At 33.0% G+C, this 24,519-nt stretch overlaps 2 protein-coding genes across 2 annotated transcripts; both read left to right on the top strand.

Moving 5' to 3' along the window:
• The first annotated feature begins 365 nt into the window (after positions 1 to 365).
• On the top strand, positions 366 to 24,519 carry LOC123706633 (GMP reductase 2-like). The gene is made up of 8 exons (XM_045655905.1): positions 366 to 503; positions 16,625 to 16,744; positions 18,367 to 18,457; positions 19,301 to 19,467; positions 20,460 to 20,525; positions 21,809 to 21,931; positions 22,246 to 22,462; positions 22,712 to 24,519. Exons 1-8 carry the CDS (start codon positions 417 to 419, stop codon positions 22,879 to 22,881), a joined length of 1,041 nt encoding a protein of 346 aa, XP_045511861.1. The 5' UTR covers positions 366 to 416; the 3' UTR covers positions 22,882 to 24,519.
• LOC123706635 lies at positions 2,689 to 4,459 on the top strand. The gene is made up of 2 exons (XM_045655907.1): positions 2,689 to 2,977; positions 3,829 to 4,459. Exons 1-2 carry the CDS (start codon positions 2,806 to 2,808, stop codon positions 4,305 to 4,307), a joined length of 651 nt encoding a protein of 216 aa, XP_045511863.1. The 5' UTR covers positions 2,689 to 2,805; the 3' UTR covers positions 4,308 to 4,459.

The following is a 24,519-nucleotide window of genomic DNA, read 5'->3' as shown; positions in this document are numbered from 1 at the left end:
CATACTTAATTTGATTAATTGTTATATAGAGATAATAGTTACAGCTTTTTTTGAAAGAAAGGAAGGGATGAAAACGATGATATCTTAATTGTAATCGTTAAAAGTAGGCATTTGTTAACTAAAAAAAAACTAAACAATACAGCGTTTAATGATATTAAACACTAAAATTTAAATTTTATCTGAAAAACAATTATAAATTTAATATTTTATTCTACTGGTTGAAAGTATATGTAGTTAAAGTAATAAAAATGTCAGAAATTGTACTTCTAATTAGAATTTTATAAGAAATTTCAAACTGCATCCAGTTTTCCGGCGAAATACGACCTAATACATGGCAACACACAACAGCTGCAGTACTGAGTACGCCTAGCTTTCAGTCGATATTGTGCGCGTCTAGTGTTACATCGTATTTTAAAATGCCAAATATAATTAACGAAGTTAAATTAGACTTCAAGGATGTGTTGTTGAGACCGAAAAGAAGTACATTGAACAGTCGGAATGATGTAAGTATTGGCTGAAAATGAAATAAATTTGATTTTAAAATTGGGCTTGTATATGAAATATTCATACCGATTTTTTTTGTGAGGCATATCTGTAATTCGTCGATATGTTTAATAAGGAATTGATTGAATCTTAAACCTAGACTAAAACCTATATTCAGGTTCAACCTAGTTTAACAATAATCTGTTATGTAATGTTTAGTTAATTGACATTTACAATTTCAATTCGTTTATATTAATTTAAACAAGATCGTTTACATGATATAATACATGTCTATATATCGTTATAGAATAAATAACTACTAAATAAATATTGTTTGAATAGTTTTATATGATTTTTAGTTTAGTGCCTAATATTAGCCATGAATTTAACATCTCATGGCTGTCAGATATTTATGAAAAAATCAGTCCAACGTTTTAACAAAAGGCCAACATCATAGCAATGGTTTTATTATATTCTCGAGTCAGCCTATTATATATAATCGTAGATTGTATACCAAAATAACGGTATATAACGACCGATTTAAGGAAGTAGAACATTGTCTATGGTATATTGTGGTTGGATCGATAATAAACATTTAACTAACCGTTAACTATTTAACTAATCCTTTCGAACTAATTAAGGTCCTTTACGAAAGGAGCGAAGAACTGTTTTCTCGATTGTCTATGGTAACATTAGAGCCTTATATTCCATTGCACAGAACTCGATGACAATAGAGCATAGCTATGTACTACAGTTTTATAGAAAACGTCAAGATCTACAAAAAAACCGCGATACCATAAATTACATAATTAATCAATATATATGCAATCTTGAGAAGCCGGGATACTGAAAGACATTTTTATACGACACAAATGTTGTTTTAATAAACAAGCTAGCTATGACACTAATTATGTAGATATTGCTATTTTCCTTACCAAAAAGGTTGTGAGAAAATACATGAAGAAGCAGCAAGACTGACTCTGTTTAGCAGTTGTTCTTTGTCTAGAATATTAACTATTAATTGTCGTCAATTTTTGTCTATTAATCTATTTATGTTTTATGTTTTATTTATTTTATTTATCAATATTTTGGCTTTATATATTCTATATAAGTCTAAGTGTTTTGTTTTATAATGTGTGTAGCTGTAAGATTAAGATTAAAATTTTAGTAAGTTTCGTGTGAAAAATACCAGTGTGAAGATCAATCTTATTGGTGTTAGTAACTTATTTTCTTTACTAGATAGGAAATCGATAAATTTTCGTCCTTTACACATTTGAATGTTAAATATGTATGATTTTTGCCCTTTATAGAGTTCAGGCTAGCGGATAAAGAAGTCGAAAATATACTGACTGAGATTAAATACGTGACGATAAAGCAAATATACTACTTGTTTACACGGGTATCACGTATAAAAATCAGTCATACTAATTAATATATAATATAATATTAATTTAAAAAAAATAGCGGGTCAACATTTTTAGGTCTGTGCCCCAGACTTCTGTTCTGTTCCGTGATCATTTGTAAGTCTAAGCGTCATACTTCACTAATATCCCATGGCGACGTGGCCAGCGACGTCGCCAACTAGTTCTTATTGAAATGTATGCCGTTTAAGAGCCATACCTCACAGAGACGCCATGGCTACGTGGCCAGCGACGTTGCCATGGCTACGTCTGGCGTCGCTGCGTCGCCAGACTGAGTCACCAAATCGCGTCGCCAATGCATTCAGTTCTGTTTCGACAGAAAAGTCAAAAAAAATCAATAAAATAATGATAATAATTTTATTAAATCATTTTAAAATTATTTTTTATGTAAAATATTGATAATTAGGAGAGCAGAAGCCTTACCAACAATTTCTTTCAGGATAACTAAGTAAAAAACATAATAAAGAGACTATGAAAGCCGTTGCCACGTCGCCATGGCATCTCGGTGAGGTATGGCCCTAAGTCACTTGGCGACCAACTGGCGACGTCGCCAGTTGTTTGCACGTGTGTGTATGCTCCATCACACACTCAGTCGCCAGCTAGGTGCCGAATTAGCACATCGTAGCACTTTTTTGCTTTTTCGGTCTCATAATTACGTTTATTACTTAATTATCCTGAAAGAAATTGTTGCTAAGGCATCTCCTAATTATCAATATTTTACATAAAAAATGATTTTAAATTTTGATTTGAAATGATTAAATAAAATAATAATTATTTTATTTTAATTTAGTCGTGATTTTTATTTTTGTGGCGACGCAGGGACGCTAGACGTAGCCATGGTAACGACGCTGGCCACAATAAATAATAAAATATAATTAATATTTTGGTTATTGAGAGCAAAATGTCGTTCGATACTGAGAGATTTATCATAGAAATTGAAAATCGGCCGTGTTTATGGAACAAGGCATTGAAAGAGTACTCTGACCGCAACTTGAAAATTAAATGTTGGGATGAAATGGTGAACATTTTTAAAGAAAAAGAAGATATAACAAATGAAGGAAAAAACCAGCTATGTAAGTGAAATGTTTTATTAAAATTTTGAATTTATATATTTCTATCTTGACCTGGTAGTGGGTTATGATTTACAAAATAGTCTGCAAGTATGTCTCGAACTGTTAGTGCCTAGGCCCTCCTCTATACGCCCCTGATCTGTAGCAGGTTGGAACCCCGTTACTGTCAAAGTATTGTCATATGAATAACCATCTCTAGAACGTACAAAATTAACAATCTTCTTTGCTAAATCTATATTTACATTCAGTGGCATGTGGAATATCCTCCACATATTGGATTATATACCAAATAGGTACTCGATATAACGGCGTGCTCTATATAAACGATAGTTGACATTTTTTTGTTTGTAACTGAGATTGGTCTATAAGGTTACGTGAGGTTTTCGTGTAGTCCGAAAGCTTCGTCGAATATTGTCACCATTTTCTATCAGTGGTTTGGCCTCAGGGATACTTAAATCATTGCTCATGTGAGCTTTCCTTTAAAAGTCCTTGTATTGCTGCTTTTTCCATACGCTCCAATATTTGTGAAATTATAATCACCTACTGCAAGAAAAACAATTGAAAAGTAATGTGTATAGTGCTCCGGAATTTACTGACTGAATTATTGATTTGCACCAATGCAATGTGGGAAATTTGAGTTTTTTTTCAATCCTCTTGCAATGCTTTCCGAATCATTTTCGATAGTAGATGTTTGCATATAGCGTCACAAACTTACTCTAAACTCTAATTATTGTACATATTGTTGTATAACCGAGTCTGTAGCTGTAATATAGTTCCATAAATGTACAACCTGTTGCAGGATACCCGCAAAAAAAATATTATTATTATAAACATAACTTGTAATTTACTTTCAGCTGTTGCATTACAAAGAAAATGGAAAAGTATCCGCGGCTGTTTCACAAGGGAAGTTGGCCGCCAAAAAAATTTAAAGACCGGATCTGGTGGTGGATTACGTAAAAGTGAATATGTCTTCTTTCAACAACTGCAATTCTTAAAAAATGTTGTCGCTGTAAAGGAGCCTGAAGACGTTGTTGCAGAACCTGCAAAGAACTCTAAACCAGATATACAGATGGTAGAACGTAAAGAAAACAAAGAACATAAGCCACTACCAAAACAAGAACAGTGTCCCGAAGATGATAAATTCCTTGTAGCTCCACAGAGAACCATCGAGGCGAGTGAAAATTTTGAAGCAAAAAATGATGACGAAGACAGGTTATTTATGTTGTCTTTAGTAGGTACATTAAAAAAAGTTTCTCCAGAAAGAAAAATGTCTACGAAAATTAAGATAATGTCTATACTCGAAAACGCAACTAAGCCTGAATATTACCCCTAAAGCTCATGGTCGCAATCCCAACAAACGCAACCGTCTCCTACAAGCGGAAGGAATCACGGATATTCCACTCGTTCCAGAGGTTCTGAAATGCCACACACCGAACATGCTCCCATGTCGAATCTGTCAAATTACTCCGAAGAATCAACCGTTTTAGACATGTATAATTAAATTATAAATATATGCTTACCTTAAAGTCACACATAGTTTTTCTTCAGGATTTATAGATTTTCTGAATATTGTATCTTGTTTAGTTAAATGATTCCGACATAAACTCAATAATTCATCATCTGATGTTAGTAACATCCTCAGATAATTGAACATTTTTGACAGGGTAGTTTCTTAAATCTTCACAGAGTTTGAGAAAACACCGCTTTGGCTTCGGCTTGATACAAACCCATTTTTTTTTTGTTTCATATTTTTGCGATGCTGGTCATAATATAATAACAGTGCAGTCACTTCCACGTCCATTCTTGATGCATTATTATATGTGCAAGACAGAATTAAATGAATTGCCGACACGATTTAGCGACGCAGGGATGCCAAACGTAGCCATGGTAACGTCGCTGGCCACGTCGCCATGGCGTCCCGGTGAGGCAGGGCACTGAGAGTGACAAATGATCACGGAACAGAGCAGAAGTCTGGGGCACAGACCTAAAAAATGTTGTAGCGCCGCAGATTTTTTAAAATTAAAATATATATACTAATTAGAATGACTGATGTTTATACGTGATACCTGTGTAAACAATTAATATATTTGCTTTATCGTCACGTATTTAATCTCAGTCAGTATATTTTCGACTTCTTTATCCGCTAGCCTGACATTTTTATTAATTTAACTATTTAGTCTAAGAAAAGCCGGTTTCCTCACTATGTTTGCCTTCACCGTTCGAACGATTGTTTAATGCGCACATAGAAATTCCATTCGCGCACAGCCGGGGATCGAACCTACGGTTTCAGGGATAAGAATCACATGCTAAAGCTTCTAGACCAACCCTACTCACCGATAATATATATACAATAAAATAGCCGTTATCTTAAATAAATCTACGTCATTTTAGTACCCTGTGATAATAAAAATTTGGTCTTAAACTCATCTTAGGGGATGATTCTAAACTTTGCGGTAACCAGTTTATCTGAGGCGACGGCTGTCATGCACAGGAGTTTGATGGCATACTTGACTATTAGATTGACAGATCATGAAACAGATACAGAAGTGTGATCAGGGCCTCACAAGGTTCACAAGGCCTTAAAAGTTTGTAGCACCATTGATTTTTTAAAATATATTATCTGTATAGGGATGATAACTTTTTAATAAGCGAACATTTGTCGCAGTTATTTGGATGTGGCCGAGGTATATCTATCAATGAGTAAAATAATTTTATAAAACTGTTTTACAAAAAGCTTTGGTATATCTAATCTGTAATAAATGTACCAGGCATAATGGTACAGTTTTCGGAAATTGAGTCTGTCATTTTTGAGTTTATTCGTACAAAAATACAAATCTTTCCTTTATTAGAGTAGAGTCACGAGAGACGTAGAGAGAGATCTTTGCGTTTGACTCTTCGGTATAGACTATAGACAGTGGTGATTCTTTTGTGACAACAGGGCAATCGCTTATTTTCGTTGTTTTTCGAAAGAAGTCCTTATATAAAAATATAATAATTATTGAAGTTATATCATATAAATTGTTAAATCTTCTACAGTATATGTTACAAACTGTTCTAAAATATATGACAATTATGAGAAGGTCTTATTGAACGTAACAGAGGAAGACCGCTCACGATATGTGTGGATGACATTACTAAATCGACTGGCTCGAGCTGCATACTACTCACGCAAAACCGAAATACCTTCTTGCTAAAAAGTAGTATAATATAAAGGGGATATTATATATATATATATAAAGGGGATTAAGTTTACTTTGAACTTTTGCGAGAAATAAAAAGGCGTTTTATTTTATTAATTATTATATATATATATTATTATATGGTGAACATAATTTTGACAAAAAATATTCAATATTTTTTTGATTGTATGTGCCTGAACGTTTAGGTTTGTTACTTAAATACTTGGTTTAATTGTCAATGTTAATATATTTCATAATTTAATTAATAGATCTATTGATGTATAGAATTAAAATCCAATTAAAATATCGACTTAACCTACAAACAGTAACGATACATAGGTATTATATACATCAACCGCCTCTCAGTTTTACGCGATAAACTCAAAGCATTTTATACGATTTTTATTCAATAATTTGGTTTGGTTATGGCTTATTTATATAATTAATTGATTATTATTATAAAAAAATAAATAACATAAATTACGAAAACAAAAAGAAATATCTTAGTTTTATTGTAAAATTAATGACAACGCGAAACCATCTTTCTAGAATCATGTATAATAGAAACACAAATACCCAAAAATTACTCAATTGAAATAAAAATGACGACAAAAAACCCGTACAGTTTTTCTTTGTTATTTTTTCATTAATCGTTTATATAATACTTCTTCAATTCGTTCAGGATCTCCGTCATTTATTTATTTATTAACACTTCGTTACACTACAGAAAATATCAAAATTGAACATAATTAAATCAAAAGGAGGGCAACTGGCGGCCTTATCGTTTTCGAGCGATCTCTTCCAGGCAACCACTGTGTGTAAAGCAAAAATGTATTAAATTTCATAAGATAGGCAAGTAGTGCAAAAATACATGTTAAAAACAGTTATTAAGACAATACTAAACAGGAACAAAAAAAACAAACTAAACTAAAAAGATGATACATTAAAAATAAAAAGTAAAAAGACACAAAAAATCACGATAATTTAAGATAAGTCTCACGTCAGTTAGTAGTTACGTAGTAGTAGTAGATACGATGTGGACAGGTAATGTTTGTAGTTGTGGAATAGGCTGCCAAAATCCATACGATTGGCTACCTTCCTTATATCTTTAAAATAAACATTTCTTAACCATACCCTATCCTGCTCAAAGGTGACTTTTGTAATTCTTGAATTTATTGTTCATTTGTATTGCATCGCGATTCAAAAATCCTTGACATTAGCTTTTTCGTTTTTAGTAGCTATTATTATTTATATTTACGTAGTAGTGGTAGATACGATGTGGACAGGTAATGTTTGTAGTTGTGGAATAGGCTGCCAAAATCCATACGATTGGCTACCTTCCTCATATCTTTAAAATAAACATTTCTTAACCATACCCTATCCTGCTCAAAGGTGACTTTTGTAATTCTTGAATTTATTGTTCATTTGTATTGCATCGCGATTCAAGAATCCTTGGCATTAGCTTTTTCGTTTTTAGTAGCTATTATTATTTATATTTACGTAGTAGTGGTAGATACGATGTGGACAGGTAATGTTTGTAGTTGTGGAATAGGCTGCCAAAATCCATACGATTGGCTACCTTCCTCATATCTTTAAAATAAACATTTCTTAACCATACCCTATCCTGCTCAAAGGTGACTTTTGTAATTCTTGAATTTATTGTTCATTTGTATTGCATCGCAATTCAAGAATCCTTGGCATTAGCTTTTTCGTTTTTAGTAGCTATTATTATTTATATTTACGTAGTAGTGGTAGGTACGATGTGGACAGGTAATGTTTGTAGTTGTGGAATAGGCTGCCAAAATCCATACGATTGGCTACCTTCCTCATATCTTTAAAATAAACATTTCTTAACCATACCCTATCCTGCTCAAAGGTGACTTTTGTAATTCTTGAATTTATTGTTCATTTGTATTGCATCGCGATTCAAAAATCCTTGGCATTAGCTTTTTCGTTTTTAGTAGCTATTATTATTTATATTTACGTAGTAGTGGTAGGTACGATGTGGACAGGTAATGTTTGTAGTTGTGGAATAGGCTGCCAAAATCCATACGATTGGCTACCTTCCTCATATCTTTAAAATAAACATTTCTTAACCATACCCTATCCTGCTCAAAGGTGACTTTTGTAATTCTTGAATTTATTGTTCATTTGTATTGCATCGCGATTCAAGAATCCTTGGCATTAGCTTTTTCGTTTTTAGTAGCTATTATTATTTATATTTACGTAGTAGTGGTAGATACGATGTGGACAGGTAATGTTTGTAGTTGTGGAATAGGCTGCCAAAATCCATACGATTGGCTACCTTCCTCATATCTTTAAAATAAACATTTCTTAACCATACCCTATCCTGCTCAAAGGTGACTTTTGTAATTCTTGAATTTATTGTTCATTTGTATTGCATCGCAATTCAAGAATCCTTGGCATTAGCTTTTTCGTTTTTAGTAGCTATTATTATTTATATTTACGTAGTAGTGGTAGGTACGATGTGGACAGGTAATGTTTGTAGTTGTGGAATAGGCTGCCAAAATCCATACGATTGGCTACCTTCCTCATATCTTTAAAATAAACATTTCTTAACCATACCCTATCCTGCTCAAAGGTGACTTTTGTAATTCTTGAATTTATTGTTCATTTGTATTGCATCGCAATTCAAGAATCCTTGGCATTAGCTTTTTCGTTTTTAGTAGCTATTATTATTTATATTTACGTAGTAGTGGTAGGTACGATGTGGACAGGTAATGTTTGTAGTTGTGGAATAGGCTGCCAAAATCCATACGATTGGCTACCTTCCTCATATCTTTAAAATAAACATTTCTTAACCATACCCTATCCTGCTCAAAGGTGACTTTTGTAATTCTTGAATTTATTGTTCATTTGTATTGCATCGCAATTCAAGAATCCTTGGCATTAGCTTTTTCGTTTTTAGTAGCTATTATTATTTATATTTACGTAGTAGTGGTAGGTACGATGTGGACAGGTAATGTTTGTAGTTGTGGAATAGGCTGCCAAAATCCATACGATTGGCTACCTTCCTCATATCTTTAAAATAAACATTTCTTAACCATACCCTATCCTGCTCAAAGGTGACTTTTGTAATTCTTGAATTTATTGTTCATTTGTATTGCATCGCAATTCAAGAATCCTTGGCATTAGCTTTTTCGTTTTTAGTAGCTATTATTATTTATATTTACGTAGTAGTAGTAGATACGATGTGGACAGGTAATGTTTGTAGTTGTGGAATAGGCTGCCAAAATCCATACGATTGGCTACCTTCCTCATATCTTTAAAATAAACATTTCTTAACCATACCCTATCCTGCTCAAAGGTGACTTTTGTAATTCTTGAATTTATTGTTCATTTGTATTGCATCGCAATTCAAGAATCCTTGGCATTAGCTTTTTCGTTTTTAGTAGCTATTATTATTTATATTTACGTAGTAGTGGTAGATACGATGTGGACAGGTAATGTTTGTAGTTGTGGAATAGGCTGCCAAAATCCATACGATTGGCTACCTTCCTCATATCTTTAAAATAAACATTTCTTAACCATACCCTATCCTGCTCAAAGGTGACTTTTGTAATTCTTGAATTTATTGTTCATTTGTATTGCATCGCGATTCAAGAATCCTTGGCATTAGCTTTTTCGTTTTTAGTAGCTATTATTATTTATATTTACGTAGTAGTGGTAGATACGATGTGGACAGGTAATGTTTGTAGTTGTGGAATAGGCTGCCAAAATCCATACGATTGGCTACCTTCCTCATATCTTTAAAATAAACATTTCTTAACCATACCCTATCCTGCTCAAAGGTGACTTTTGTAATCCTTGAATTTATTGTTCATTTGTATTGCATCGCGATTCAAAAATCCTTGACATTAGCTTTTTCGTTTTTAGTTTATTCTATTTTTATTTTGAGATTCTATATTTTTTTAATAAGATTTGGATTCTTTACTCATCATATTTCTTAGATTTTTCCATTATCAGGAAGAGATCGCTCGTTAGCGATTAGGCCACCCGTTACATCCCTTATAATTTATACATATTATGTTATTTGTTTGAGTATAGTGTAACGAAGTGTATATAAATATATAAATGAATAGTCGTATAATAATAAGAAATTCAAGAATATTATTATAAAGCTTTATTGGCGAGTATCATATGCCTATAACATTGCTACGATCATATATGAATGAAGGTTGTATTAGCGTATTTCATTTCAACATTTTCAGCTTGCACTTCGGTACTACGTGTTTGAATAACTCTGGAATAGTTTTTTTTTAATAGAACAAACGCCAATGAGGGCTCACCTGATGTGCAGTGATACCGCCCATGGACTCCCAATGCCAGAGGTCACGCGGTTGGTCGGCCTTTAAAAGAATTTGTACGCTAATTTTTTCGTATTCTGCCTCGACGTCCATTCGTTAAGGAAGGCTATATATCATCACGGTACCGTAGGTACACAAGTAAAAATAACATTCACAGCTAATGGTTGATAAGGATACTTGGAATTGATAACATAATTACATCATCTGACATCACAATGTGATTGTGAAGTGGTGCGTCACGCGTTCTGTGTGTACATTTTTCTAGTACTCCTTGATATACAAACATTTACATTATCCTACGTAATAACTGGCTAATTATTATATCAGGTTGCGAATAATTAACGACTCGTAGCAATTGCTATTGGGGCAAGGGTTTAGGGTTAGGGCTCGCCTTTGTTGTCAAAGTCAAAAGAACTTAACTAAAAACACAAGTGTCTAATTCATGATTTACGTATTATAAACTCAATATGATCAAAAATATTGGTTGATTTATATCTGAATGTATTGAATAAAAATTGAAGTGATAAAGCGAGACACTGTCCAGGATGTATGGTCCCCATCCACCTCAGGCAAGGTGGATTCATATACAAATAGTTTGTGACAAATAGAGCTTGGATATGTGGACTGTAATAGAACACATAGGTTTCAGATTTTTTTAAATAAAAACCTTTAATATATATAAATATACAATTGAAATATTTAACTTTAGTTGATATACAGATAACACGAGTATAGTTGTATCTGTGACCGGTGATTTACATTTCTAAATATACATATATACAATAAATAACTAGTTAATATATTATCTGATATATAGAATTGTCGTGTCACAATGTTCGTTCCGGTTCAAAACGGGTTGAACGATTCTGATGAAATTTTTTATGTATATTCAGTAAGTCTGAGAATAGGATTAATATCTTTCAAGCGCCAAAAAAAATATATATAATACTTTTTATTATGTGTCATAAAAAATACTATTCTATCACCATTTATTTTTTTTCTACACTAGAAGGTATTTATATGGCAAAACAACGTTTGCCGGGACACCTAGTATACTATAAGAAGGAAGTATACACTGCAATGCTCCTACATAACCTAACATATACAACACCTGAACATTATTTTCTTATAAATGTACTCAAATCACTAATTACTGTTAAGAGTTTTTGATTATCGAAGTAAGGCATGTATCTACTTATATATTACAAAGCAGACGCAACAGTGTGCCCTTTGCCTCATTAAGTGTACACATACGGATGTAAGTAACTTAGCTTAGTCGGTTCTATGGGCAAACGAACTGCCGCCAATAGAGCTTAACGGTCTTAAGGACAAATCTTCTTAAGGCATATATGTGCCTTAATTTGCAAAAAGGCTCTTATGTCTCGTTCCTTTATTATCTTTTCTACAATCTAACGCAGATTTCACGAAACATCTCTATGTATTTTTGGTAAATACACTTTACTAGTAATACATAAACAGTTTAGCTCAGTATTTTTCCAACATGTTAAGAGGGGAAAATATTTAGTTGAAATAATTTGGGATTCGAGTTTTTCATAGTTTTTCCTGAAGTTGTAGGTTCGATACACGGTTATACACCAATGCATTTTGTGTTTATGTAATGCTAGGTCATACATACGTCTTAATCCAAAATCGCTAAACACTTGTTTATGAAATAAAATTGATTAATGAAACGTACGCAATCCCATACCTATAAATCGCCACTGGATTATTATTATATAAATTAAATGAAATTTATACGACATAACCAAATATTTATTTATTTATAAAAATACATACACTATACGCGATATAAAAATTAATGTTTTGTGACTGGCATGGCGGAGTCATTAGGGAGGGAGTGCTCGACAGTTACTGGTTTTCGTTGCCGTAGCAAAAGTATTGATTTTAATATTTTTTTGTCATTTGCTAACTATGTGTCCGTAGAAACCTGGATGCTTAATGTCCATGAAGTCTCTTTGAGTGAAATGTTACGGCCATATTTATTATGAATTGCAAAATTAAATTAATAAAGTTATTTCATATAATTTAACACTTAATCTCATATTTATAAATAAAGAATTGTAACAAAAATTTATATGTATTTCATTCAGGAGAACAAGAATATATATTTGTTTTTATTTTTTTCGTAATCCTACTGCTAACATAATATATAACAATTAAACTAAACATACCGCTAAAGATAGAAAACATAATATATACAAAAAGGTTCCATAAGTAATACAAACATTTACGAAAGGAAAGATCAATAAAAAGTACGTAATATCTGAATCTGCTGTATTGTATCATGTGTGTGAGTGTGTATAAGGTTTGCTAGTGCAGGTGATTTGGGTAAATTCTTAATACTCCTTTAAAGCATATTCCGCAATAGCTTAAACAAGCCAAGACTTAAATAATGGTTATTGTATGTCCGGGCTTCGCGATACAAAACCGATTTTGTTACTCTTAATAATTATTTTACATTGTTAACTCATCTAATACAAACGATGAACATTGAAATTTAATATTTCTTAAAGAATATTAATTGTATGTTTGTCACTATGTGATAATTTTTTATTTGACATGTTTGTCGACTATGTATTTGCGTGTTGTTCCCACGAGAATGTAAGTGCGTGCTCCTATTTCACCATGCCTCCTGCTGATGTCATGTGGAACATGGTGTGATGGTTGCAGCTCCTTACAAACGTTGTGTAATAAAAAAAAACTTTTATTAAAAAGAGTGGCGGAGAGTTTATTGCCAGTTCTTCACTTCCGTTCTACGCCCTTGATTTGAGAACTGGCAGTAAATGTAAAATTAGAAGCATTTCATATATATATTTATTTTTTAACGTTCATAAGTGTACATTGTGTTAACAATATGAATAAATGATATTGAATTTGAATTTTTTAGACACACCTTCGTGAAGATGAATACTATTATAAAATCTCTTGAATTTTGACCTTGACACGTTCAGAAGTAGTTCACTCATCAATTCTTATGTCACATAGCGCTAACCTCCCATGATAATAAACACGTGTAAAATATTTGTATGAAAGAGTCTGGTTTTGGGTTAGTAACGAAACATGAAATAGATCTTGCAATATCTTTTTATGATTAAACCTAGAAATTACTTATCTATGGCGCTCTTTGACATTCGGTCTGAAACTGACAGATTTTCGTCTTTACTTTATTGAAATGTGTTGGAGTTTGAATCTGTAAGTAATGGCGGGCAACACTTGACACGTAAAGAAAAGGTTTTGATTTCGAATATTGGAATGCCTATTTATGTTTTATATAAAATGATTTTCTGTTATAGACGCGGACAGTGAATCCATCGTAGGATTTTATAAACATAAATTATTCTAATAAATGTGTAATAGTGTAGTGCTCGGAATATATATTAGTATTGTCTTTTGTTAACATAGCTTTTACACAATGAAAGAAAACACTTTTTTAACGGATTCAAGCTATGTATTATTATAAACATATATGATGAAATGACGGGTTTTCATTTTTGCAAAAACCCGCCATCTTTTAGCCGATATCAACTCCGGGGAAATAAATACAGATAACACATGACATTCAACACCTTTTGTCTTCAGTCACCATGACCACGCACGCTGCAAAGCACGCGAAACGTCGGAGCGTTTTTAGGCAGTTCTTTCTGCGCACCACCACTATGTCTCTAACTACTTGTCCGCTGAAGTATTTCCCAACCCATTCGACTCAGGGTCCTTCAAGAGCATACTAATTCTTAAAAGGCAGTCAACGCACTCGCGAGCCCATTGTCCATAGGCGGTAAACACGTTTATCTCAGAAGGCCCAGGTTTTCCTCGGCTACACATGAAGAAAACTCTCATGTGAATATTGCTCTTGATTTGCCTTAAACAATTTCTGAATTTATTACTGTTTATAATATATACTATACTGTTTATATATTTACATTTTTTTACGTATCTATATTACGTTTAACGAAAGTCAAAAAACAAGGTTATTAACTATGTATTTGGCACTTACAATGTGTCCAATGTCTACTAGAGATCACGACCGTCAAATTGGCTATCAAAAATAGAGGTACGGGATCTGGCGAATTTCCAATCATTTTATAAAAAGGTTTTATTTAAATTTAAAATAAATCGTAATCATTTTGATCTAATTGGTTACGGTACGTAAACATAAATATAATCGTAGAATATAAGAACGAGACGTAAAGTTTTTGAATGTGGTTAAGAAATGGTTTCGTACCATAGATTTCTTTTTATTTGTCCTTAAATACAGTATATGAATGTCTAAATACTAAAAGGACACTCGTCCCCTATTTATTTCTGAATAAAAATTTACAGAAGATAGAAATAACTGTATAGTTTATGAAAGAATGAAGATACAAACTTGGTTTTTATGTATGCTATTGAGAATGTACATGACAATATATTAAAAAGTTGCATATTTCTCTGTGAATGCTTAAAAACAGCCATAAAAATATCATGGACAAGTTACCCTTTAGTAATTAGGTATGTATTACCATGGACATGTGCTCTTTTACCACTTAAATAGTAATCAATCTAAATAATGTTTAAATAAAATCAAACACAAAGTTATAATGTATTCGTTAACCATCTATAGTTATCACCTATTAGTTTTATTCTAGTTCTTTTTCTTCTGGACAAGTGCCGTTTTAGTATTTAGTTAAAATAGACAAGTCGTTTACTGTTCGTGTAAAGGGCGGACAAGTGCTGTTTCGACAGAAAACGGTGTAGATATGTGTTGACTCGTGATTAAAGCATAAAAAAATTGGGTTAAAATGTGACATGTGTACTTTTAGTATTTAGATATTCATATGCATGATTGCTTAGTCGCGGTTGTGTTACCTTCCTAATTAAAGAACACCACAGTATGTAATGCATATTAGTATATGGCTAACTGTTCTTAAATACTTGACAATTATTACACTTACAATTTTAGATTGTATTAATAATTAACAATGCGGATTAGGAATAAAAGCATTTATAATGCTTTCAATAAATAAATCAGCACAGTAAGCACCTGGATAAGTATTGTTTATTCTGTTACGATCGCGAAGTATTTGAGAGAGGTGCTTCAACTCCTAGGTTGGTTTTTGATGACGGAATTTGGAAAATTCTGCTGATTTTGAAGCTTAGCAATTAATATGGGACGACATTTCGTCCTAATGAATAAGACTCCTATCTTATTTCATGCATACTAGAATGCTATGTGCATTCCTTTCTATTTAAAACATCGTTAAATTAATTATTTTTTCATTCATTTGATTCTATTTATAACTAGCGGATTCGACATACGTTGTTCTTTATAAAAGTTTAAAAAAATAATTTATTGTAAATCTAAATCGTTTATGTATATACACGGAAAAAATTCATCACGATTTTGATGAACAGTCGTTTAGGAATTAAATACACGCACATAAGTTTTTATATATAGATATTCTATTTATATAAACGTTAAAATAATATTAGTTTAAATATAATGTACAACGAGGAATCGATATATGGACACAATATTTGTCATACACAAATATGCAGTATTAAAAATATTCTTAACCTAGTAATAAAAGGTCCCTGTGGCAGAATTAATTCTTTCATTTTCTCGGTGTATTGCTATACTTATTCGTTGAGCGAGGAAAGCTACATCTCTGGGATCACGATATTGATATTGATATAATTCATTTTTCTTTTTAAATATAAATCGTAATTTTTCGAAAACAAACACTTAGTACACAACATCATACATAAGGCAATCCCATATATAAGCAACCCAAAAACGCACTTTCTTCGCCCAAAGATTTTCCCTACCCTTTCTTATTTAACCACTTTCTTAAAACAAAATGTTCATTAACATTTCAAAACTCACATTACATACATTCACTTAAAATCTTAAACAACATCTTGTCGGCTTGTTGAAAATTTGATCAAATATGTTTTTATCTATATATATATATTGTAGTGTGCATATGCCAGTTAGTTTGTTAATGTTCTTTTCAATATACTTATAAAATAACTATCGCATTGACAGTTGTTACTAGATATAAATATAACTGTGGAACAGCTTTGACTTCTATATATACCTAAAATGTTTAAAATTATGCTAAAAACGAATTATATTTTTTCAGGTAGACCTATTCCGGGAGATAACATTCCGTAACTCCGGTCAGACGTACCGCGGTGTACCTGTGATGGCCAGCAACATGGACACCGTGGGGACATTTGAAATGGCACAGGAGTTGTCCAAGGTATCTTTTCATAAACACTAATGAAACATGAAAAATAGTATTCAATATTTTTAATTAAATCAGTTTTTATAATTGACCCCCAGAGGTTACAGAATGAAGTTAAGATGAAGATCCTACTTATTGTCAATGAAGAATCTGAATATATGGCCCTTATTTATAAAAACGAATTAAGTATTTTTAAACCAAGTAGTTTTTCGTTATTTTTTTTAATTATGTATTTAGCATTTTTTTATGAATAAGGGGGCTTTACCTCCCCTTTATACAAACGACTATAAATCTACTTTCGTTTGCTTTTTTAAACCATTTCTGTACGATATACACAGCGCTCAAGGGATACATAATAAGTTACGAAGATGACCCTTAAATCAAGTCATTGGTATGCTTGTACATAAGTAATATTGTAACAAGAAGGCTCAACTGATCTTGATTACTCTGAAGTGTCACCCATGGACACGCATATTGCCAGAAGGCACGCAAGTGTGTTGGTTTTAAGAATTGGTACACTATTTTCCTGAAGTGACCCAAGTCAAAATTGTTCATTAATACTTCAGTAGACAGCTGGTTATTATTACAGATAGATCTCAGTTATTTGTTAAATTTAGGAAGCATTTACGAATAGATTAATTTTAATTCTCACTCATTTTTGTTTGTTTAACTAGTAAAATTGAGAATATGTGATCGTATTCTGTATTATGTATCAAACCATACATTTGCAAGCCTAGTAGTGTTACGGGATTCGTAGGTATTCTTAATATAAGATATAGGTAGGCTGTCTCGTACACAATGTAACAAATTCCAAACCGAATAGCTTCATGGGAATTCACCATTACTTGTTATGATAATAATACAAACAGGAAATGTTAAATAGTTATTAGCTTTTGTTTAATAAACATAGTAGTTCTAATAAATGGTATCTGATGTTCGCGACTTTGACAATGGCAAAAAGGGACATAAAAATTCGTTGTGGGAATCTGAGGAAATTGGATTAAATCATCTCGATACTGTTTAATTATTATTTATGTCTTTAGTATTAATGAACATGAAGTATATTAGTGTTTTGTATGAAGAACGTTTTTCTTATTACCAGGGGTTGAAAACACATCATCTTTGTGTAGTAAAGTACTGGAAACCCTTTTAAAAAACTCACAATTAGGTACTAAAGAATGAAAAAAAAAACAAATGTATCAAAACCATTTAATCCAACTCAACACCCATTTAGTCAACACTACCACGCCCTTTACAATCAAATATTGATTTTGATTTACACCTTCTTCCTTTATTTTATGAAAATTGAAAACAATATTTCTCGCTTGAGATCAAAGTCATCAGTGGTTGACAGATTTCGTACTTTAAGCTAAGCACATTGCCTTATGCAAATCTATTTTTTTTATGCCATGTGATTCCGGCAGACGTATATATCCTTTATTAAGTATTAAGCCGAATATCAGTTCGGTTTAGGCCCAATTTTCGACATGTTGGACACAGAACAGTTATACAATTGATAGCATAAATAATTGAAACTGATGTAGAAATCATACCTCCCGTTTTGAAAAATCCGTTTTTAACACTAGTTGACCTAAGCATAGAGGTTGGTGTCGCCACTAAATTTGTGTTTTTTTTAGCATGGACTATTCACATGCATACACAAATACTACAGCCTGGAGCAGTGGAAAAAATTCGCACAAGATAACCCGAAATGTTTAGAACAAATGGGTAAGTGTTAATTTTAGTTAATAAAAACCTTGAATGCTGTGAATGCTGTGAATGCTGTGGCAATTCAAACAGGAACAAGATGCCGAAAGAGTAATAGTAACTTAGTATTGAAACTTGAGTTTTTTTTATGTAATAGCAGGCAAACGGGCAAGAGGCTCACCCGATGTGATACCGATACCGCCCGGCCGCCGACGCCGCCCATGGACACTCACATTGCCAGAAGGCTCGCAAGTGCGTTGCCGGCCTTTCAAGAATTGTAACAACATAATACTACTTATTAGCCATAATTATTATGTAGGCTAGATTGTAACACTCTTTTTGTGAACTTTTTTGGAGGAAAAAAGGTTACTACATGACATTATTGAATTTTCGCATATTTTAAGATAGATAGATTTTACAATTGATTAATGACATTTTTGTTAAACCTTTGCTTGCTGGTTTTAGTATTTGAAGCCTTCAAAAAGGCATCTGCAATATTTAACTAAACAATTTAAACAATACAAATATAAATACTTTTCTCGTAACGCTTTCAAACATTTGTGCCCAGTATAATGATTCATTTTCTGAATTTGACATTATTAATAAAACAAAGGCCTACTACAACAGTATATACATAATAATTTATTAATTTAATAGTCACACACGCGCACACACATAGAGATATACGCACGGACACACAAATATTATATTTTACTAGGGTAGGGTAGGCCATTTGGTTATGTATTTTTTATTAAAACTGTTGGCTACCGTAACAAATAAATATATATAAAATCTAGAACCTTCCTACTTACGTACTTCTAAATTTAGATAAATTATTGGTCATAACTTATTTATTTCTTTAAGCTGCAAGTTCTGGCACAGCAGAAGCTGACTTCGATCGCCTATCCGAGATTTTAAATAACGTCCCAGAATTAAAATTCGTCTGCTTGGATGTGGCGAATGGTTATTCCCAGCACTTCGTAGAATATGTCCGACGGGTGCGGGCTGGCTTCCCCAAACACACAATCATAGTAAGTACCTGTATTGTACTATGTCGAGGATGACCAGGGTACTGGTAAGATGATTGGGAAGGAAACTGTGGTCCCTTAAGAGACTGGATAGTGTAAGAGTATTTTTATAACAGGGCGCAAACGGGAGGATCTGATGTTAAGTGATACTTACATTCCCAGAAGGCTCGCAAGTGCGTTGCCGGCTTTTTATTAATATTTTTTTTATATAGAACAGTGGGCAGACTGGCAGGAGGCTCTTCATGTTGAATGATACTCCAGGCCATGGACACTCAATGCCAGAAGGCTCGAGAGTGCCTCTCCGGCCTTTGAAATAAATGTTAATCTGTTAATTCTATATATTATAAATACTATATATGAATATATATTGCAGTGTTGGCCTAGTGGCTTCAGCATGCGACTCTCATCCCTGAGGTCGTACGTTCGAACCCCGGCTGTGCACCAATGGATTTTCTTTCTATGTGCGCATTTAAAATTAGCTCAAACGGTGAAGGAAAACATCGTGAGGAAACCGGCTTGCCGTAGATCCAAAAAGTCGATGGCGTGCGTCAAGCACAGAAGGTTGATCACCTCTCATCAATATCATTCTATCATGAAATAGGTACAGAATCTGAGGCCCATACCTAAAAAGGTTGTAGCGTCATTGATTTATTTTGTTATATGGATATATATTTACAGTTAATATTATTCCTAACTAATTACAGATCAGTACGAACTGATCTGTAATTATCGTCACTCATGTGTCCGTTTTTGTTAAAAAAAAATTCTCACAGTGGCTGCCTGGTTAAGAATAAGGTCGCAATTTGCCATACTTTTTGTTTTAATTCTATTTATGATACATGTAACGAAGTGTCAATAAAAATACTATTATATTCCATATCGTGATATATTGAACTAAATCTCCGTATGGTATATATGGCATATACACTGAACAAAATCATAGATTTTTTTCGGATTATAAAATATAATTCTATTAATGTTTTTTTTAATAACAGGCTGGCAATGTAGTAACTGGAGAAATGGTGGAGGAACTCATTCTATCTGGAGCTGATATTATAAAGGTAATAATAGATAATTACAGTTTTGGTGTCTATGATAAATTTAATATTTATGTAGAATGGTTCTTTTATAACCTGCAATTGTTTTTATAGTGTTAAATGTTAACGTATATTATTAATAACAGGTTCGATTGTAGGTGTTACGATTTATTTTAATTAATTAATTTAAATTTTAGTTTATATAATCGCAACAATTGCTATACATACAGTTTAACATCGATTAAATCTTTTTTTAAATATATTTTTTAACCCTAAGTATTAAACAAAGAGTGTTGGCCTAGTGGCTTCAGCGTGCGACGCTCATCCCTAAGGTCGTAGGTTCGATCCCCGGCTGTGGACCAATAGATTTTCTTTCCGTGTGCGCATTTAACATTCGCTCGAACGGTGAAGGAAAACATCGTGAGGAAACCGGCTTGACTTAGATCCAAAAAGTCGACGGCGTGCGTCAGGCACAGGAGGCTGATCACCTACTTGCCTATTTTACAAATGATCATGAAGCAGATACAGAAATCCAGACCTATAAACCAGACCAAACCAAAGTAAGTATTGGTAACCCGGTTGATTAAGCAAATGGGTTACCAATACTACCTATTTCTCTTAACAACTTTTTGTATAACATTAACAGTAAATTCCAGAAAGATTCCTCTTAAGCTATTGTTGAACATTATTATGTTATTTTTATTCCCAAAGCTTGTTCAGTGTTATACCTGTGGTATCCATACATTGGACAGTAGATCAGGACATGTAACACCGTCTCTTCAGCTGTATTACCATAAAGACAGGCTGCATTTTGTCTAACCCTGAACCTGTAACAAAAAGAAACCACCTTGAGCTGTCAACATTTGGGTAATCAAACCTGTTGGTTTTATTTGTTTAATTATTGAAAAGTCCGAAACATCATATGGAAGAACTTAGTTATTCAACAACTATCTTTTAACAAACTACTTTTTTATTAAGTAGTTTTTATCGATCACAAGTGTTATGACTGTAGGAATCTTGATAAGAAACCCAAGCGATATTTCGACATAGAAAAATTTCAATTTTGGTTTACCATTAAGATGCAATATTACAATATACATCGGGCTGTCATGTATATCTGTATCTGCGCACACGCATTATGCATTTATTGCATTCATATATCTACTCGGGGAATATTATACCTCCCGGGTGGGCAATTAATCAAGATTTGCCGACGCAAAAGCGAGCGTTGGTCTGGCGAACTTTTGCATAATACATATTTTACATTTTCTTATTTTATTCCATTAAGTTTTTGTCAATTACTACAGGTCGGAATTGGCCCGGGGTCAGTATGCACTACACGAATTAAGACTGGTGTGGGATACCCGCAGCTCTCAGCCGTCATTGAATGCGCCGACGCAGCACATGGACTGAAGGGTCATATCATTTCGGTATGAAATTTTAGAGTTCAATATTTATTTATCAATTTTACTGAAAGTAATAAAAATCTCGTGAAATATCAGACGGTAGTTCGGTAAGTCGAAGGTGGTACAATCAGATTGATTAATTTAAAAAAAAAAACCAGCACAATCAGCCGTATAAAAATAGGCATGCAAATGTCATATTAGTTATTATAATGTCATAATAATAAGAACAGTTTAGTAATTTATTGTCAAAACTTATGGTCGAAATGCTCTCCCTGTATAGGCACCTTGCCTTTAAAAATTTCTTAAAACGTTGCCATGTGAAATAATTAAATTTATAGGACGGTGGTTGCACCTGCCCCGGCGATGTTGCGAAGGCATTCGGCGCTGGTGCAGACTTTGTCATGGCCGGTGGGATGTTCGCCGGTCACGACCAATGTGGGGGTGATGTAGTCACAAAGCCAGACGGAAAGAAAGTCAAGTTATTCTATGGGATGTCTTCTTCGACAGCCATGTTGAAACATTCTGGTGGCGTTGCTGAGTATCGGTCTTCAGAAGGTTAGTACTAGGATTTTGTCCACGTGATATAAGCCTTCTGTCTCTAACGGCAGGACAGCATTTTCCTTATTCCGCCATAAGCATAATAGGTGGGAAATTTCACAAACAACAAAAGGTCCTTCACTGAAAATACGACAGTGGTCATAATTCATAATTAATTTAGTTTATTAATACATATTGCAGAGAAGTCAACATTCTCCTTATCAAGTCTTTTCTGGGAGCTTATATGAACAATAATTGGATTTACAGGTAAAACTGTAGAAGTGGAATACAGAGGAGATGTAGCAGTAACCGTTAAAGACATTTTAGGTGGTCTAAGATCCACATGTACTTATGTGGGAGCGGCGAAGTTAAGAGAACTGCCCCGACGAGCCACCTTCATCAGATGCTGTAGACAAGTGAACGACACTTTCTCGTAATTCTATTAGAATCAATTAGATAAAATATGATTATATCCGAAGTATGTCTTTTTTATATTAAATTCTTTACCAGAGATTCTTTCGCAAACTCATATCCTGTATACGACATATACAATACGATAGTTTGCGATAAGCTGTGGTTTATAAATGAAGTGTCAAATATGTGTATTGTCATCTGTCACTTGAAGATATTAAAAACAGCGATGGTCATACACATATACAGCGTGGATTTTTCTGGAAGATTCTGACTTTTCGTCTTTTGTTTTTCATTCCTACTACTGCGGTGGGGTATTAGTCAAGATGCCTTAACAGTAGTGTATGTAGAAAGTAGAAAACTAAATTTGTATGAAAATGACAGTTCGTGTCGACTTTCTACATACACTCCTTTACTCCATTTTGGGTCACAGACTCAAGTCTCATTACTGTGTCGTAAACTCAAACAAAGTACTAGCGTATCTCAAACCTATTAGAGTTTGACATCAATCAATTCGCGTTCGATACCGAATGTTACTCGACATGTCGAGTTTATATAACGTAATTTTTTAAATTATTTAAATACTTGCATGTTAATCGGATATAATAATATTTTATTACCAATTAATTAATATTTCGAGCTTTGCTGTATGTCCATGTAGCACTGCTAATTGTAAGTAGTTAAAACAAAATTGTTTCGATATCGATAAAAAAATTGTTATATTTATGGGACATAAATCGTACCAGCAGGTCTACTCTACATTGGTCCAAGTTATGATAAACTGAATAATTCGCTGGTATTGCTACTCTATTATAAAGTGCCGATTTTAATTATTATAATATCATATAACTAGGAGTTATAGAAATTATATCCACACGTTAGCAACGCGTATAACTGAATGAACAGCTATTTTTACGAGGTCAGCCTTCTTGATCCCTTGCTGATTAAAAAAAAAAAGACAAATGAATATCGAACCATCTTGTTTCATAGTCATAGTACATTTATGTTTACCAGCCCAAATGCAAACCATTATTACTGGGGGTTAGAAAGTAAACATGAAGTAGCTCGGTATAATTCAAAGAAAACAGTGTATGTTTCGCGTGTCAGGGACTAGAGATTCAACCAATCAGACAACAGAAACGCACTTTTATCTTTTCATATTAAAGTTGTTACCGAATAGTTTAGGACGTAATTGGAACTACAGTCACAATCGAACATCGAAGTAACTTCTTATATTTGGTCGTAAAAACTGGTCGTAACAGCCGATGACGTTGTTATTAAGTACGTAATACATACCCGCTTTTGATTTTGGTCAATATCACCGCTATGTTGTTCTAAACGATGTCGCTCGTAAACAGTTTTGATTGTAATTGAAAGCACGAACGTACACCGTTCTTTGGTATTCGTTAATTGATATCGTGTTTTAAGTCTATTTAAAATCTTGATATAACAGTTCTTTTTTCTGGACTCTATTTTATTGTATGGCCTTAATATTGTATTCAATAGACATTTGTTGAACTACCTCTGGTAAAAATAGGACTTAATTCTTAAAATATATTTTTGATATTATTTTACAATCAGTTTATTAAGTACAAAAATAGCACAAACTTTTTTTTTCGCTTTATTTTTAAGTTATGTAGATGTTACCGTTGTTGACATATTTG

The sequence above is a fragment of the Pieris brassicae genome, chromosome 3, assembly GCF_905147105.1.
Source record: "Pieris brassicae chromosome 3, ilPieBrab1.1, whole genome shotgun sequence".
In the NCBI taxonomy this organism is placed as follows: domain Eukaryota; kingdom Metazoa; phylum Arthropoda; class Insecta; order Lepidoptera; family Pieridae; genus Pieris; species Pieris brassicae.
This window is presented reverse-complemented; position numbering and strand designations above follow the sequence as displayed.

Bases quoted from the DNA above. Each gene is read 5' to 3' on its own strand.
- LOC123706635 (XM_045655907.1), top strand. From the start codon at position 2,806: ATGTCGTTCGATACTGAGAGATTTATCATAGAAATTGAAAATCGGCCG. The intron at 2,978-3,828 runs GTAAGTGAAATG...ATTTACTTTCAG, and splicing joins TGAAGGAAAAAACCAGCTAT to CTGTTGCATTACAAAGAAAA.
- LOC123706633 (XM_045655905.1), top strand. From the start codon at position 417: ATGCCAAATATAATTAACGAAGTTAAATTAGACTTCAAGGATGTGTTG. The intron at 504-16,624 runs GTAAGTATTGGC...ATATTTTTTCAG, and splicing joins CATTGAACAGTCGGAATGAT to GTAGACCTATTCCGGGAGAT. The intron at 21,932-22,245 runs GTATGAAATTTT...TTAAATTTATAG, and splicing joins TGAAGGGTCATATCATTTCG to GACGGTGGTTGCACCTGCCC.